The 15,988-nt window shown below is 47.8% G+C and overlaps 1 protein-coding gene across 3 annotated transcripts in view; it reads left to right on the forward strand.

The window, feature by feature from the left end:
• Nucleotides 1-15,988, forward strand: part of dennd1b (DENN/MADD domain containing 1B) — an 88,033-nt gene that overhangs the window by 9,868 nt on the left and 62,177 nt on the right. For all 3 annotated transcript variants that reach the window (XM_076151390.1, XM_076151389.1, XM_076151391.1), the window contains exon 3: nt 8,457-8,500. In XM_076151390.1, the coding sequence (XP_076007505.1) occupies nt 8,457-8,500 (44 nt within the window). The remainder of the gene's footprint in view (nt 1-8,456; nt 8,501-15,988) is intronic.

Below are 15,988 nucleotides of genomic sequence, written 5' to 3' on the forward strand. Positions count from 1 at the left end.
CGAGTGCCAACACCGACCAGCTTTCACAGCAGACAAAAGCTTCCAAACCTCCATGGAAACTTCCCAAACCACTCCTGAAACATAATCCCGCTTCTCCTGTTGTCTATCTGCATTCTCTGGTATGTTCCCAACAGCCCCATGCTTTAGCCACAATACAGATAAATACACTGCTTTACATGTGACTCATGGCTGCATGAGTAAGGCAGCATGACACGGAGGCTGTCTGTCAGTTCTCTGCGGTCACAATCTGAAGGTTTTGGAACATGCTGCCGGGGCGGTTAGACAAGTTTCTGTGGATGATTTGATATTTTTGTAACGCGAAATCTTGTCACCACTGGAATCCCATTTGTAACACACACACACACAAAAAGCTGGATTCTACACGGAGGCAGATGCTGTGTAGACTTTTTACATCCAATTTACAAGCATGCAAAGGTGAGATTTTGCATGGAACATCTTCAAGGAGGTAGTTAGGGATAAGTGTCTTCAGCCAGCCAGGTCATTTTAATGCAAATATGTTGTTGCTATTGTTTCTCATCGGCTCTTTATTTAGTAGAAGTGTAAAAATAGTGTAAAGTGTGGAGAATGAGTGATTGAGACGGGCCTGGAAATAAGCAGATCATCCCTTTGGAAATCATTGTTCTCCAAAAATGCGAAATTCAACTTCTTGCACTTCAACCGTTGGAATCTTGTCGCAGGATGAGACGCTGTTGTGTGCTTTTAACTGAAACAGATGTGTTGTCATCCCCGTGGAAAGAGTGGCTGCCTGCCTGCCTGACTGCCTGACTGGCTGACTGACTGAGAGCTGTCTGTCTGTCAGCCTTTGCATGTGAACTTCAAATCTCAGCTCGGCAGCATCGAGCATGTAGCCGCCAAAGGCAAGGCTTTACACTGTCATCAGCACCACACAGCTGCCTCTGGGTGCTGTGCCATATGACATTGACTGAGATCGATCCTCTCTGCACCTCAAGGAGCTGCTGTGCTGCACACAGTGTTATCTCTGATGCTGCAGCCACCACCTCAAAGACCAGAAAAGGAAGTCGCTGACAATGACCTGATTACCATTTTCCTTCAACTTTCAAAAAGGAGGCATAACACGCCATTTGTCACCCCAAGAACTCAGCAAAATAATGGATTCCTGCTTGACAACCAGACTTCTTGAACTCCGTTTAAAACATTGTAGCTTTAAAGTAACAGATAAGCTACCCGGTTGGTTGTCAGTGCTCACAAAAGTAGATTTAAGTCCCACCTGCTTCCACTTGGTGCGCTCTAATGCAAGAACTCATCCAATCCACCAAGCAAAGTTACACTCTGCAGGTAATTCCCAGAACTTTGAGCTTAATAATAGAGCCTTACTCATTGACTGTGTTTCTGTAGATGTATTGACGGAGGCAGATGGCTGCACCATATGGAGAGAACTGTGATTACATGAAGGAAAATGTTGGTTTTTCAGCCAGCACAGCCATCAACCTACCGAAGGAATCATCATCATTAACCCTCGCTGTTAGTCTGCAGTTTGCCCTCCTTGATGCGATAACAATCTTGGTTAAACTTAAGATGGTAGCTTCAAAGGGAAAGCACTGACAGAAAGGGGATTGACTTGATTATGTCTTAGAATGACTCCACAGTCGTGTGTGTTGTGTTTAATCTGGGACCAGTATGGATTCTGACTTGGAATATCAGTGCTGATATGTAGTGACACACAGAAGCTGCTGTCGGGGCTGATGGGTGTGTATACACTGTGTACTGAATGTGAGGGATTAGACGTTGGTAAGCTTAAATGGATGACTGGGAAATATGAATTATTAACAATACAGATAAACCTTCTCAGTGGCAAGCAAGGAGTGGTACCATCATCATCATCATCTTCATCATTATTAAACTATATTTCTCTGTGTTTGTAAATATTACTGTAGCTTTTAAAGCAGGGTAGCTCAGATCTGATGTTTAGAGAAAGACACTTTGATTTTTTTTATATACATTTAATACTAAAGACTCTACAAGACAACTTCTCAGTGACAGCAGCAGGCGAAGAATGGAACTATGTCTTCATCAAGGATACGTTTGAAAGAACCAAAAGGATTGTTGCCTGATATACACACAGATACCATGGCAGCCCGGTTTTAGAAGAGATACTTAAAATGGAGAATAAAGACTGTTCCATATCCATGTTCAGATGTCCTTCTTAGTCAATCTTCCAACTAAGGAGATGTATGACAGCCCAGGAGGGTGTGTGGTTACATCCTGGGTAAACTGGACAGTTCAGGAAATGGTTGGTGTGTTGGTGATTAGAGGGGCGGTGGTGTGTGTGTTGGTTGGGAAGGTGGGGGGTGGGGTCTTTAAACTCTGGTTCATGATTCTCGGGTGGAGGAGAGAAGTTGTTATTGTCCAATGTTTTGTCCCGTCTGCTCCGAGGTCTCGTCCCGCTGTCACAAAGGTCGCATCCCCGTGCTGCGCCACCGCTCACTCGTGAAGCTGTGAAATTGGGTTGCATCCCAGCTCCCCTGGAAACGGCACAACTTCCACCGCTCTGTCTCTCTCTCTCTCTCTCTCCTTCTCTCTCTCCACCTCCCCTCCTCCTCCCCGGCCCACCCTCTCCTCTCCTCCTCTCATCCCACTCTTCCTCGCATAGCTGGAAAGACAGAACAGCTAATGTGGCATTAATAGGGTCACGTCATCTTCACGCAGCGCTCTCTTTCTTCTCCTTCCAGTGAGGCCGAGCCTATTGTTTATCTCTCCCTCAGATGTACCAGGCTGTAAATCCCTCCAGGCAAACATCTCACATTTGAAGCCTGCCAGTAGATTCTTTTTTCTTTTTTGGCCGGTCAACCAGGATCCACCTTCCAAGTAGTGTTTTTCCTGTGTCTACTCAAAATTTCAAGTATTGATATTGTTAATTTCTGTAAATGTTTCTATCTCGACGCCGACTGGGGGTCAAGCTTAGTTATGTTCTTCTAATTAAGTTCAGCACCGTAGCTTGTGACTCACCACAGGTTTCACTACTTCTATCAGTTCCCAGCACTTGTAACAACACGGTGTGACCAATCTGTTACTAGTCAATTTAAGGAGCATATCATCGACGTAGAAGTTTCTCCTTTCTCCACACCTCTGCCCAGTAAATCAGCATGAAATGTAATGCCATTTGCAGTGTGTAGTCTCTGAGATGTGACGGAGGGAAAATGTTTTAAATGTCTGTGGAGTGTGTTTTTCTTTCTGCTGGCCTTTGAAAGATGCCAGATAATCTGCTTACTCCTTTAATTGTGAGCGGAGGGGTTGGGCCTCCTCCCGGCCAGAATAAGGCTACTGATCCAGAAGTAAAACGATGACCACCACAGTTATTCCTCCTTGAGGTTGTACGCCCCCCTCGTCTCCTCCTCCTCACCCTCCCTCAGTGGGAAGAAAGCTTCTTGTTCTGACAATAGACATTTTTTGCCATATGTTGGCTTGACATCTTCATCAGGTTCACAGCAGGTTACCTTAGTTAACTTTCACTCCACTGCCTGATGGGATTTTCTCCCTCTGTTTCTCCAAACGGCCCGGGCTCAAAGTCTAGACGGCCTCCGAGGCAGGTCCTCCCAGCCCTGTGTCCACAATGGCTGTATTGTGGACGCTAAGTAGCGTTAGCTTCCTCCCGTTACAGCGAAGAGGCTAGTGCTAAAACAATGCTTTTGTCCAGGGGCATACGAGGGTTGGCTAATCCACTACATACTGTGAAATAAGTCTCTGAGAGATGAGAGAGTGAGTGAGAGAAACAGAGTGAATGAAATCATTGCCAAGGAGGTTAGAGTGCAGCAGTTTAACCCCTGGCCAAGAAAGAGGGAGGAGAGGAGGCAAAGGGAGCGAGAGAAAGGAGGAACAAGGCGAGGCAGGCGCTACATCCCTTCATCTCTGTAGTGCGGATGGAGGAGAGGGGCTGCCGGTGGCTTTCACAGCCTCTCTTCTCACTAGAGGAGCTGCTGTTCACCAGATGGGATTTGGCCTCTCTTAACAAACAGGCCTCCTTTTCACGCGTTTGTGGAATAAGGTGAAAAAAGTGCATTTTCTATGCCTTTAGAACGCTGCATGGCCATGAGGGCTCTAAGTCTGCGTTTGATTCACATAGTATAGAGAATTATAAGCTAGGGGCTTTTATCTAAATGTGTATTCACACTGGATTTAGGGTTAGGGTCTTTTTGTGTTTTACTGAAATCTCCCAGAGTTTTTAAAGACACAACGATGCATTGAAGCCGCTGTTACTGAGCTGTTCCAGAAATACTACGCACGGCCATATTCCTCCATATATGGCACGTTATTCATGTAGCTTGTGAACGCGTCTCTCATCTTGCTTTGTGTTATTCAAAGGAAGGAAACAAGTTTGGTTTTTACCATATTTAGTTTGGGATGAAGCGGTGTGAAGTTGACCAAGCGTGCAGCTCTGGGGCGGTGTGAGGTTTCTGACACGCTGGTGTTATCAGCCAACTTTCTCTTCGAGCCGGCAGCTTTCAAAAAGCTTTTTGGAGTGACGTCCTCTGCCAACAGCCTTCTTTTTAGCCTACTTGGAAATCCCGAGGAACATCGATTTATGCCAAGACGAAGATGCCAACAGTTTCTTTTATAGCCTACTTGGAAGTGCCAATAGGCAGAAAAGTATGTGTAGAATCGATGGAACGCGCGATGAAGGTGTAGGCTTGTCTGGAGTTTTGGTGGTGCATCAGTGCAAATATAGTTTGATAACTTCTTGATTTTAATTCCACTACATTCAGTCTTCCACCTGACTGAAGTACTTTGTAGATGTGTTGCCAGGTGAGGGAGGCAGATGTTTGCCTCTCTTATGCAATGCCTCCATCTCTGCCATTGTTTGATTTGCGCCTGTCCCCTCCACCCCCTTAACCACCCCCCTCCTCCCCCTCTCCCCCGGCGTCTGTGTCACGGATCAGGGGCATGATGCTGCCACCGTGCCTGTCGGAGGTCAGCCGTGCTTGACGGAAACCCGCAGGGATCAATGGACATGTTGCCGTACATATTTGCTCCCGAGCTGTGTAAACACACACATGTACTCGCAAAGTACAGACACACACACACACACACACACACACACACACACACACACACACACACACACACACACACACACACACACACACACACACACACACAAGCGTCAAATAGCAGAAACCAATGGTCATTCCTCGGGGCTTGTCATCACATTTGCTCACCTCCATTTCCTGGGGTGCGAATGGAGGAATCTAACTCCAGATAGGTGATTTCAATTCAATTCGCACCCATTGGCTCTGTTTACACACCACCTAGGTGCAATATGCTTGAGCCTACATTGTTTCCCCCTTGTCACTCCGGCTACGGGTGGTGTCAAATCATGTTGACTGTTAGTATACAGTTTCTTTATAGAGTTCTTCAATGTCAGGACATTTAGAAACTAGTTTAGCAACAGAGCTCAGCCTGAACCACAAAGTATGATCCAGGCTATCTGTCTCATCCATCTTATGTATCTCATCTATCTTGTCTATCTGTCACCACTCTCTTAGTACACATGTTGACTTAATACATAATTTTACAATCGCATAATTGAAGTCTGTCACTCTGTACTTTGATCTGAGCAGACTTCATTTGCATTAGATTGTACACAAAAGCCAATTTATCGCATGAATCTATTGATGATTACTGATAATTACAATTAATACTGATGGTGAGATGGAGCTTTTTTTTTTGGTCAGGGCCTTGGAGCCTTGGTGTGTGTGTGTGTGTGTGTGAGGGAGGGGAGGGGAGGGGAGGGCGGGTTTACCAGTGCAGGATCTGTCATGGTGACATTTGTGTCCCCTGGCGGAGCAGCAGGGGTCCTCTTCACCTCCGTAACCTTCAACTTTCAGCCTTAACCCCCTTCAGGCCCCCTCTTGTGTCCACCACACGCCCAGCATGTCCTGAGGGAGGGGCAGATGAACGCCAGAGAAGGGGGGGAGGGAGGGGGGAAGGGGGCGAAAAGGGGCGAGCGAAGCTACAGGGGAGGGTGGGAAGAAGGCGAGAAAGATGAATTATGGGAAGAAAGGAGGCGATATCGGGAGAAGAGATGAAGGAGTGGAAACGAGGCAGGGATAGGAAAGAAGCGAAAGGGAGCAAGAGGATGAAAGGAATGTGTAAGAAATATGGAGATGCCTCCCTCCTTTCCTTCAACCTCTTCCAAAGCCTCCACTGATTTATCTCCCGCGTTCCCTCTCTCAGTCCCACCGTTCTCCTTCGCCTCCTCTGTCCTCTCTCCTTTGTTGCCCTCTCTCTCTCTCTCTCTCTCTCTCTCTCTCTCTCTCTCTCTCTCTCTCCCCCTCTTCCTCTCTCTCCTCCCTCTGTCCTGTATCTCTCTCTCTCTCTCCCTCTCTCTTTCTCTCTCTTACCCTCTCTCTCCCTCTCCTCCCTCTGTTGTGTATCTCTCTCTCTCTCCACCAGTAGTTCCCATCCTCTCACCCAGTAAATCAGCATAAAATTGCCCTAACTGTGGCAGATCACAGGGTGAGGCGGGGTGGGGGGGCGATGGAGGGGTGACGGAGGGGTGATGGAGGGGGGAGTGTTGGAGCTCGGGGATCTGCTGCTTTCTTTTTTTTTCTTTTTTTTTTCTTCTCTGTGCCGCTCTTTTCAAGATGGGGCCCATGAAATTATCCAATAGGATTATGTAAGGCATCTTGGATCTGCATCCTGTCATCCGTTTGTCCATTGTGTGCCCCCCACACACACCCCCACACACACTCCCAGCCTGGTGTTATCCATGAAGCTGCTACATATTCTCCATATGAAACTTTGCACCTATGCTCAGGCCAGGAAAGCCCAAATAGATGAAGTTATAGATATAGGATTATATTGGAGTTGGGACTTTTGTCACATCTTTATGTTTCTGCCAAGTTGACAACTCTTGATTTGCAGTGAATCCTTCCAGGTGGCCAGATTTTGTGAAATTGCAAAAGCTTTTTTAAAGAATCTAAAAGAACATGGGAGGCAGTAGTCGAGTGGGTAGAGCTTCCGCTTAAGAACCGGGGGGTTGCCGGTTCGAGTCCCTGCCGAGGTGCCCCTGAGCAAGGCACCGAACTCTCAATTGCTCCCCCCTCTGCGAAGGGTGGTAATATAATATAATGTAATGTAAGTCGCTTTGGATAAAAGCGTCTGCCAAATGATCGTAATGTAATGTAATGTAACATTGTTACTTTACACCTGTGTACAAGTGTGTGAGCTGTTTGTTTGTTTGTTTGTTTGTTTGACTGGAGTGGGCGGTCCTATGCGTTGTTTGTCCCGGTCAGACAGGGACTCTGTTGTCCTCTGGCATGTCGGTGGCGCTGGACGTGGCATGTGAGCGCGCGCTATTCCTCATGAGATGACCTGAGAGCAGTGATATCCCTGTTTACAACACACCCCTGTGTGTGTGTGTGTGTGTGTGTGTGTGTGTGTGTGTGTGTGTGTGTGTGTGTGTGTGTGTGTGTGTGTGTGTGTGTGTGTGTGTGTGTGTGTGTGTGTGTGTGTGTGTGTGTGTGTGTGTGTGTGTGTGTGTGTGTGTTCATGCTACATACTGTTCTTATGAAATCCCTCTTTTATATGAAATCCCTCTTTTTACCTGGATGCTGTAATTCTCCATTTTGATAATTTTGCCAATTTTTATCATAAACAAAATCAAAAGTTAATTTTAATTTAAATGACTATGACTCCATGGTATATGACGGATGCATAGTATTTGTTTTGAGGCTGGAGTTTGGAGATGCTAGACTGGGAAATAAATGTTGTTTATTATGTATTATTGTCATTGTCAGTGGTCTATTGACATTTTTTGATTGATTGTTTGGTCTATAAAACGATAGAAAAGAGTCGGAGCCCAAAGTTTCATCGTTTTTGAGCTTAACTGAACTATTGTGTAGTATTTACAGTTATTCCTCACTAAAATGCTAAACTGGAACAAAACCGCAGTACATCGATTTTTCCGTCGGTACTAAACTTCTGAATCCAAACTGATCACAAACCTGTTAGGGATACAAACTCTCTTGCTGGGCTCTCATCCCTGCTAAGGTTCTACCACAGGAAGAAGAATTAAGCAAATAAACTCGACTGCGAGTTGATCTGATTTCCGTAAACGTGTATGATTTGGTGTATAATATAAGCTGTCATACCTACGCTGAGGATATGAATTTGCATATTTACAGTTCATACAGCCGAGACACTCTCTCTCTCTCTCTCTCTCTCTCTTTCTCCCTCTCTCCCTCTCTCGCTCTCTCTTGTCTCACCGTGCGCCCCTCTATGTATGCGTGTGAGCATGAACCTCCGTGTGTGTGTGTGTGCGCGTGTGCGTGCGCGTGAGTGTGTGTGCATGCGCCAACTTGCAGCAGCCACCCTTGCCCCCACCCCTCTCATTAATATGTATGTGTTCTGAGGCAGCTAGCGAAGACGGTGTGTTTCTCACCCGCTGATTAATGCTGTCTGTCAATTACCTCTAGATCCAGCCGTGCTGTGGAGCTTCCCCCAGGACCACACAGACCAGGTTGGAACACACTCTCCACTTTTTCATTCCTCCCTCTCTCTCTCTCTCTCTCTCTCTCTCTCTCTCTCTCTCTCTCTCCCTTTTCCTCTCCCTCCTTCTTTCTGACTGCGTCTCTCCCTCGCTCAGCGTTAGAGACCACCCCTCTCTCTCTCCTCCTCCTTCTCGTACCCTCACTCACCCTGCCATGCTGTGGTAACCTCCCCCAACACACCTATCACCGCCACCACCACCACTGCACTTCTCCTCATCCTCATCACTGCTCCCTCTCCTCTCTCTCTCTCTCTCTCTCTCTCTCTCTCTCTCTCTCTCTCTCTCTCTCATTGCACGTCTGTTGCCAGTAATGAAAAGCAGTGAGCAGGTCTTCAATAACTGACGAATCAGTAATTATCATGCAACCGTGACAGGAATGTGCACCTCCGTTTTCCTCCTCTCCCTTCTTCTCCGCTTCCTTTTGTTTCACATTTGAAATATGATGCAGTGCCTGTTCATTCAAAACACACAAAACACACACAAGCACACACACACAAAAGCTTTTGCAAGGTATACTCATCCCTAACCGAGTATTAAGGAAGTAAGTGAGTCAGTTTGCATTTTAAGGGTATATAATGTATATAGTCCACCTTAACGTCCAGTGAGCACAAACATCTTATTTAACAGACGCGCTCTAAACGCTTTGAAACGTGCGGCGCCTCAGCAGGGAGTCTTTGTTATTCGCCTCTGGTGTTGTCTTCAAAGAAAAACTGACTGGTGAGGTCCAAACGCATTAAAGTGAAAACAAAACCTATAACATTATGCATATTTAGTTTGAATATATTGTGCACGTCGCTCTGTGCTGGAGGTGCAGGTTCATTATATTCAGGTTTCCAGCTTTTAGAGTAGAACAAATCCTAACTTTAATTGATAATGAAGCCGGAAAAATTTACAGGATTCCGGATTTGTTCGACTTCAAATGAAGTTATAGCACCGTCGTTGAACAAGATCTAAACTAAGAACGACAGAAGACACAGGTTGGCCAGGAGGAAAGGGGCGATCTGTCAGGTGTTGTGTGGGGGGGTCGCGGCCCTCGTACAGCTCGGCCACAGCGGAATAAACAGACAAGGACCACAGCTGGAGCAGGAGGTTTGGAGTGGAAATGTGTCGGCACAAGCACCTCCAAAGAGACGAGCCAAGCCGGCGAGTTTAAGTCGGCTCTCCTGTCTCTCTGATCCACTTTGAGGAGTAAATGTGCTCGTGGAGAGACGCTTCAGGCGATGTCTGCTGAGTGTGAGGTAGAGCGAGCGAGCGGGAGAGGCAGCGAGCGAGAACTACGGGAAAAAGGTGTTGAAGGAAAGGAGCTGCAAAAAAAAACCAACCTGCCGAAATGGGAAGAGTTAATAATTAAGAAAAGGTAACAGGATGGATGAGCGGTCCTCTTCTCCGAGGTGTCTCCCCCCCCTCTATCCCTTCCTGGCTTCTCTTTCATTCTGTTGTCGTCCAGATCGTTTGTGTGGATAAGATGGCCCTTAAGATGGCTAGTTAGCGTGCTGTGTAAAGAGGGATTGGCCCTTTCCCCCATATACATAAAGGCTGTATTCACGGGCCTCATTACCAGGATTAGGGCTTCTTTCCTCCTTTGTGAGGCTCAAGTCTGGAGTAGCCACAGTCTCCCTCTCTCTCTCTCTCTCTCTCTCTCTCTCTCTCTCTCTCTCTCTCTCTCTCTCTCTGTCTGTCTGTCTGTCTGTCTGTCTGTCTCTGTCTCTCTCTCTCTCTCTCTCTCTCTGTGGCCTGTGCTGGCCAGCATATGGCAGCATCAGCCAGCAGTCTCGCAGCGCAAAGGGGGCTCAGGGCTCAGAGCAAGGCCTCCTTTTGTTTTGGGTGTTATTGTTGCTTGGCGTAATGACATTTGTAGGCCGTAGGATCGGGGTGGAGGGGTTAGTCTACCCCTGGGGAGAGGGAGAGAGAAGGAGAGGAGGAGAGGAGGATTGGAGGGGGGTGTTGAGGGGAAGACAGGCAGGCAGGCAGGCAGGCAGGCAGGCAGGCAGACAGGAGTGTGGATTATGGAAATATGAATTGATTTTTTTTTCTGTTCCGTAGTAGAATAGAAGCTCAAAGGAGAACAGACTGCAGGCAGGCTGGCACGCCGGGGTGGTGCTGGGGAAATATGAAGTGAGAGGCGCTTGCTCTCTCTCTCTCTCTCTCTCTCTCTCTCTCTCTCTCTCTCTCTCTCTCTCTCTCTCTCGTTCTCTTTCTTTCCCCTCCTGCTCCTGCTCTTCCTCCCAATCGGCCCGCTGAGACTCTCGGTGGCCCGGTCATCCGCAGATGCCATTTGGAAACAGAGGAAAAGAGAGAGGGAGAATTAGAGGCGGGGGGGGCTAAAGCGTAGATTTGAAATGCAAGATGGGAGGTTTTTTTTCTCCTTCTTTTTTTGCAAATGAAGCAGACAGATGGAAATGTGTCCGTTTCCTCTCAGATCTCATCCCAAAGTTGTGGAAAAAACACACACACACACACACACACACACACACACACAAACACACACAAGGAGAAGGGAAAGTGGTTCTGCCAGTTAATTGCGTACTTAACCACAGAATGGTGTCTAACTGAGAGTAATACGATAAACATCCAGTAAGTTCTATGAACAAAATGTTTCTGAACCCGTCGTCATGTTTAGCACCTTCAGTGTGTAAGAACGCTGTGTCACTGCAGAAACACATGCTATTCTGGGGTCGCGTCCCTTTTTCGACTCTGATCTTCAAGGACTTCGTTTCTTTACGGGTTTGAAAAAATTGCTTCCCTAATCGTGTGAATCCAATCTGCACACGTTTGTGTTTGAAGCTTTGGCCAACACCAATTACGACCTATAACCATTCGCTACATACAGTATACTGCAATGGAGCAATGTATCACTCATTCCAGGAGTTGTATTGTATGGAAAACGGAGACATTTCCTTTCTCCGCTTCTCCTCCTACCTGCCCTTGTTGTGAGCGACATCAGCTCTGAGTCATTTCCTACCTTTCTGTCCCCATTCCTCACGACAGAAAGGTGTGAGCTTGTTGCGTTTGGAACATGTACCGGGCGACAGCGGTGGTGGGGAGAGAGCCAATTGTGTGCCGGAGCAAAGAGAAGGAAGAGCGGAAGTCGCAATCTTTATTCATACTTGGCTTCGTCTGTGGCTACGCGGCGTCATGGACCTCAGCTCAGCACACCGGCACATATGAACACATGTAAAGTGATGAGCCTGGAAGGGAGCCGGAATGTTTGAATCTGGTGGATTGACACCGTGTTTACAGCTGCCAGCGTATCAGCATCGTGTTACCATTGTGTCGTGTCAGAAAGCATCGTCCGGGCGATGCCTCTTTTTCCAACTTTTCCATCTTTGCCAGTGCCCTTTCTATGAACCGATCTGCGTCTCCACTGACTGGGGAGTAGAGCAAACAACAAGATGTGGCTCTTCGGGCAACTCTTGGTCCTCTTCATTGTCCAGCTTGTTATTGGTGTCTTCAGCGTTCCTCTTGCTTTCCTTCTTCCCCTTATTGAGGGCTTTTTTCATCTTGGTTGTCATTTCGTTGTTTGCATGAGTCAAATTGCTGCAAATATGTGGTCGCCCTTGGTGGACCATTGATGCTGGTTCAGTTTTCATAACGTTGCTTCAAGCCGCTGTTGTTATTTGGACAATGGAACTTCATGTAAACAACAACTGACGTCTACAGTCTCCTGAGCCGTGACGTCACCGTTGCCATTAGAAACATTTTTGGTGCCAAGGAAGTTGTCACCCGAACCAAGCAACGTGAGAAACAACGGGCCTTCAGCCCAGTGGACAAGGGGTATCGCCGGTCTAGATGTGTACCAAGGGACCAAAGAGGGGGGATCATAGTCTCCTTGTCTGAGTCCAACCAGGGACCCCCAGCAGCTCACGTGTGTCATATTTGAAACAGAATGTCGTCCTGTGACTCCAACTCTGCTCGAAAGCTCTGTGTGTCCCCAAACTGACAGAGACGGAGAGATAAAGAGAGAAGGAGGGAGGGAGGGAGAGAAACAGGGAGGTCTCTCGAGGCTTCCAAAGTCAACGTCTACGAGTGCTGCCGTGACATGGTGCTCCATCAGGACACGGTGCCTGACACGCTGTGATTGGTGGCCACGGCTGCGGACTGGCCCCTGGGTGGGGGGAGGCAGGAAGGGGACACTTAGGAAAAGAGAGAGAGAGGTCGATGGGACTGGTGGGGTGGCGTCGGTCTGGAAGGTTGAAGGGAGAAGAGAGATGCTACTGGACACGATGGGTGAACTGGGGAGATCGAGGCGGTGGGGAAGGCTGACGGGGCAGAGAACCCTGAGAATCATATGTGGTCCTCAACAGAGAGACCTACAGCACTTGAAGGAGGAAGAGATGTAGGAAAGCACTTTGCTCAGTTCCTGACATGTTGAAACGAGAAGGTGGAGAGTGGAGGACAGGAGAGGGAATCTGAGTGAGAGCAATGGAATGCTGCTGCTGTACAGTTGTTTTTGTCTCTTCACTGAGAAGTGGACTTCTAGAGGAGGACGAGGAAGGACATGGACAGACGGAGACTTGTGTCAATATGCACCTCGGTCCCACAAAGCTGTCGGACTCTCTGTCTGTCCGTCCTCAGATCATCAGAAACCAGCGTGGTGCAGCAGGGAGCCGGCCAGAATCTTGGCTTTGGTTCCGCTTCAGCCATGTTTTTAAAGCGGTATCAGCAGGGAAGAGTGTATGTGTATATGTGTGATGGTGTGTCTGTGTGTGTGTACAGGCGGGTCATAGGCCTAAGTGTGTGTGTGGGTGTTTTTGTGTACATGTATGTGTATATCTCACATGTCACAGGGTCTTGCCTTTCTCCTTCACTGCACTCTGACAGCGGTGTCAAACACGCCCTTATATGATCTGTGTATGTGTACGTCTCTCAGAACGTGTGTGTGTCCGGGTTGATGGTGTTTTTATTCTTCCTCCGTAACCCTTTTCCCCTCGGATCCCCGGGGTGTTCCGGGGTCCTGCCTAATGGACAGTCTCGCCCCGCTAAGCTGGCCTTTGGCTCGGTCACTGAGCCGGACGCCTAACTAGGGGCCCTGTGTTGCTCATGGGTCCTGATTGCACTGACCTCCGGGCCGGCTTCCTGGGAGAAGGAGGGAGAGAAAGAGAGAGAAGAAGAGAGAGAAGGAGAGCAGTGGAAGAGTTTTTACGCCCCACTGCTCACATCTCTCCAGAAGCAACCCGGCGGCTGGCGAAACGAGGGAGGGAGGGAGAGAGAAAGAGCGAGCGCTTGGCTGCTCCTGTTTTTGTGAGCTGCAGGTTGGACGGGAGTTTGGAGCTGCTCTGATGCTCCACTCTCAGGAGGAACTCTGCGAGAAACATCATCGCTAAATGGCCTCGGTACAGGAGATTTGGCACTGTTCTTTCGTCGTTTGGTCCTTTGGTCCTTTGGTCCTTTGGTCTTTTGGTCTTTTGGTCCTTTGGTCCTTTGGTTCTTTGCTCTTGAATCCCACAAACATCAGTCCCTTCACACATGTACATATGAGATGTTCAACCTATCCTACATGATCTCGTTTCAACTTGTTAAGTTCCTCAACTCGTAAGGCAAGGTGCCCAAAAGCTACATCGCCAACTGCCACCATGTAGAGAAAAAGAAGAAGGAGGAGGAGGAGGCAGGTTGGGATGCTAAAAGCTTAGAACTATCTCGTCCTTTGTCTTTGCCTGATCTCCGAATCACTTGGACTGCCTTATTCTTTGTAGGTTGTTTTAGTGTTTCAAAGTATCATGTGACCTGACCTATCATGAGAGGGAATGGAAGTTGAGTATGTTGAAGAAAATTCTATAAAGAAATGGTTAAATAATGCTAATAATTCTGTAATTAACAAACTTCATGGCAGTTGATCAAAGCTGGTGTTGTTTATCAGGGATTTGAAACATTCAGGCGCAGCACTGAAACAAGCGGCCCACAGTACGAGAACAGAGAGTTCAGAAGAAGGAACAGGGAAAAGGTTACTCATGTGGCAAAGCATTTGTTCCAACGTGTTTTGTTTCATAAATTATTCTACACCCGTCGGTCCGGACAACTCGTTTAGTTTTGTTGTTTCCTGTTTAGAATCGCATACCTCTAAACCAACACTCCAAACTACTAAACTACACCAAACACATGTATATCCAGTAGCTACCAGTCGATAAAAGAGATGGAAGTGATGGCACCATAAATAGGGTAAAGGGAGAGAGCGATGGATGAAGGGAGGGGGAGGAGGAGCGGGAGGAAGAGGAGGGGAAGGAGGAAGAGGAGGGTGCAGTGCTGACCTGACCCTCTCTGTGAGATTCCATGTACATCTGTCAATGAGACGGCCGCAGCCAAATGTTTAGGAGCCAGTGTTGCACTGCTACTCCCCTGCTGAGCTTCAATGTATACATTCTTTGTGTGTGTGTGTGTGTGTGAGTGTGTGTGCGCGCGTGTGTGTGTGACGCCATGTGTTAGAGGCAGGCCCACATCAGGGTTCATACAGTCGAGCTAAGCCCAGTGGGACCTAAAAGCTTAAAGAAGGAAATCCCCCCCGGCTGCCTGGTGTATGTGCACGCACACACACACACATTCATATGCTCTCTCTCTCTCTCTCCCTCCCTCCCTCTCCTCCTGGCACTTCATTAATGAAGCCCATGCTTGTGTGTTTGGGGCATATGCAGCTCTCTTGGCCCAGTACTACAAGTGTGCGCACGCCGTTTGTGTGTGAGTGTGCGCGACTGAGTGTGTGTGTGTGTGTGTGTGTGTGAGGGAGTGAGACATCTCCCCCTATCACATGGTAATATATTCAGTGGAAGATCTCGGCAGAGGCATAATACTGCCGCTCTCCCCTGTCTGAGCCCATCTGTGATATGTAGAAAGGACATCAGCAGGACAGGGTATTAGCACCCGAATAATACACACTGTTATTGTTGACTCGCATGCTTATTCTCCATGCGATATGCCCCCTCACCCATAACATAAATACGCCCATTGAGGCAAAGGACCAAAATGAATTCAATACAATAGATGGCATGTATTTTACCCCCGTGGAATGCTGTTAAATTGGAGGTGACTCATTAACAGCTGATGGATGGGGAACGGGTTTGGGGGGTTGGACGGCGGGGGGTTAAGGAGACGTTAACTCAAATCAGTGGATTCAGGCAACGCTCATGCCGTAGCGCAAAGTGGGGAAGAAATAAATCGGAGAAACACTTTACCTCTGTCTTGTTAAAGTTTAATGAGAGCAACGCCGCCGGTGGAGGGTCCAGGGACGCACAGGTGCACGTATACCGCCACACACACACACACACACACACACACACAGGCCGAAGGATGTGTTCAGAGATGCACATGGGTGATACATTAGTGAGATTTTGGGCCACCAAGCACGGGTCTTGGTGAAGGTTGTATTAGTCAACTGGATGGAAGGATCAGTTGGGTTGCGATCCGATCCCATCTGATCATACTCGGTGACCCCATGTGGTGACCCCTGGTGCCTTGTGGATGCTGTTT

Source organism: Genypterus blacodes, unplaced genomic scaffold (genome assembly GCF_046128005.1).
Source record: "Genypterus blacodes isolate CSIRO-AG114 ecotype Tasmania unplaced genomic scaffold, CSIRO-AGI_Gbla_v1 ptg000054l_1, whole genome shotgun sequence".
NCBI classification, from domain to species: Eukaryota; Metazoa; Chordata; class Actinopteri; order Ophidiiformes; family Ophidiidae; genus Genypterus; species Genypterus blacodes.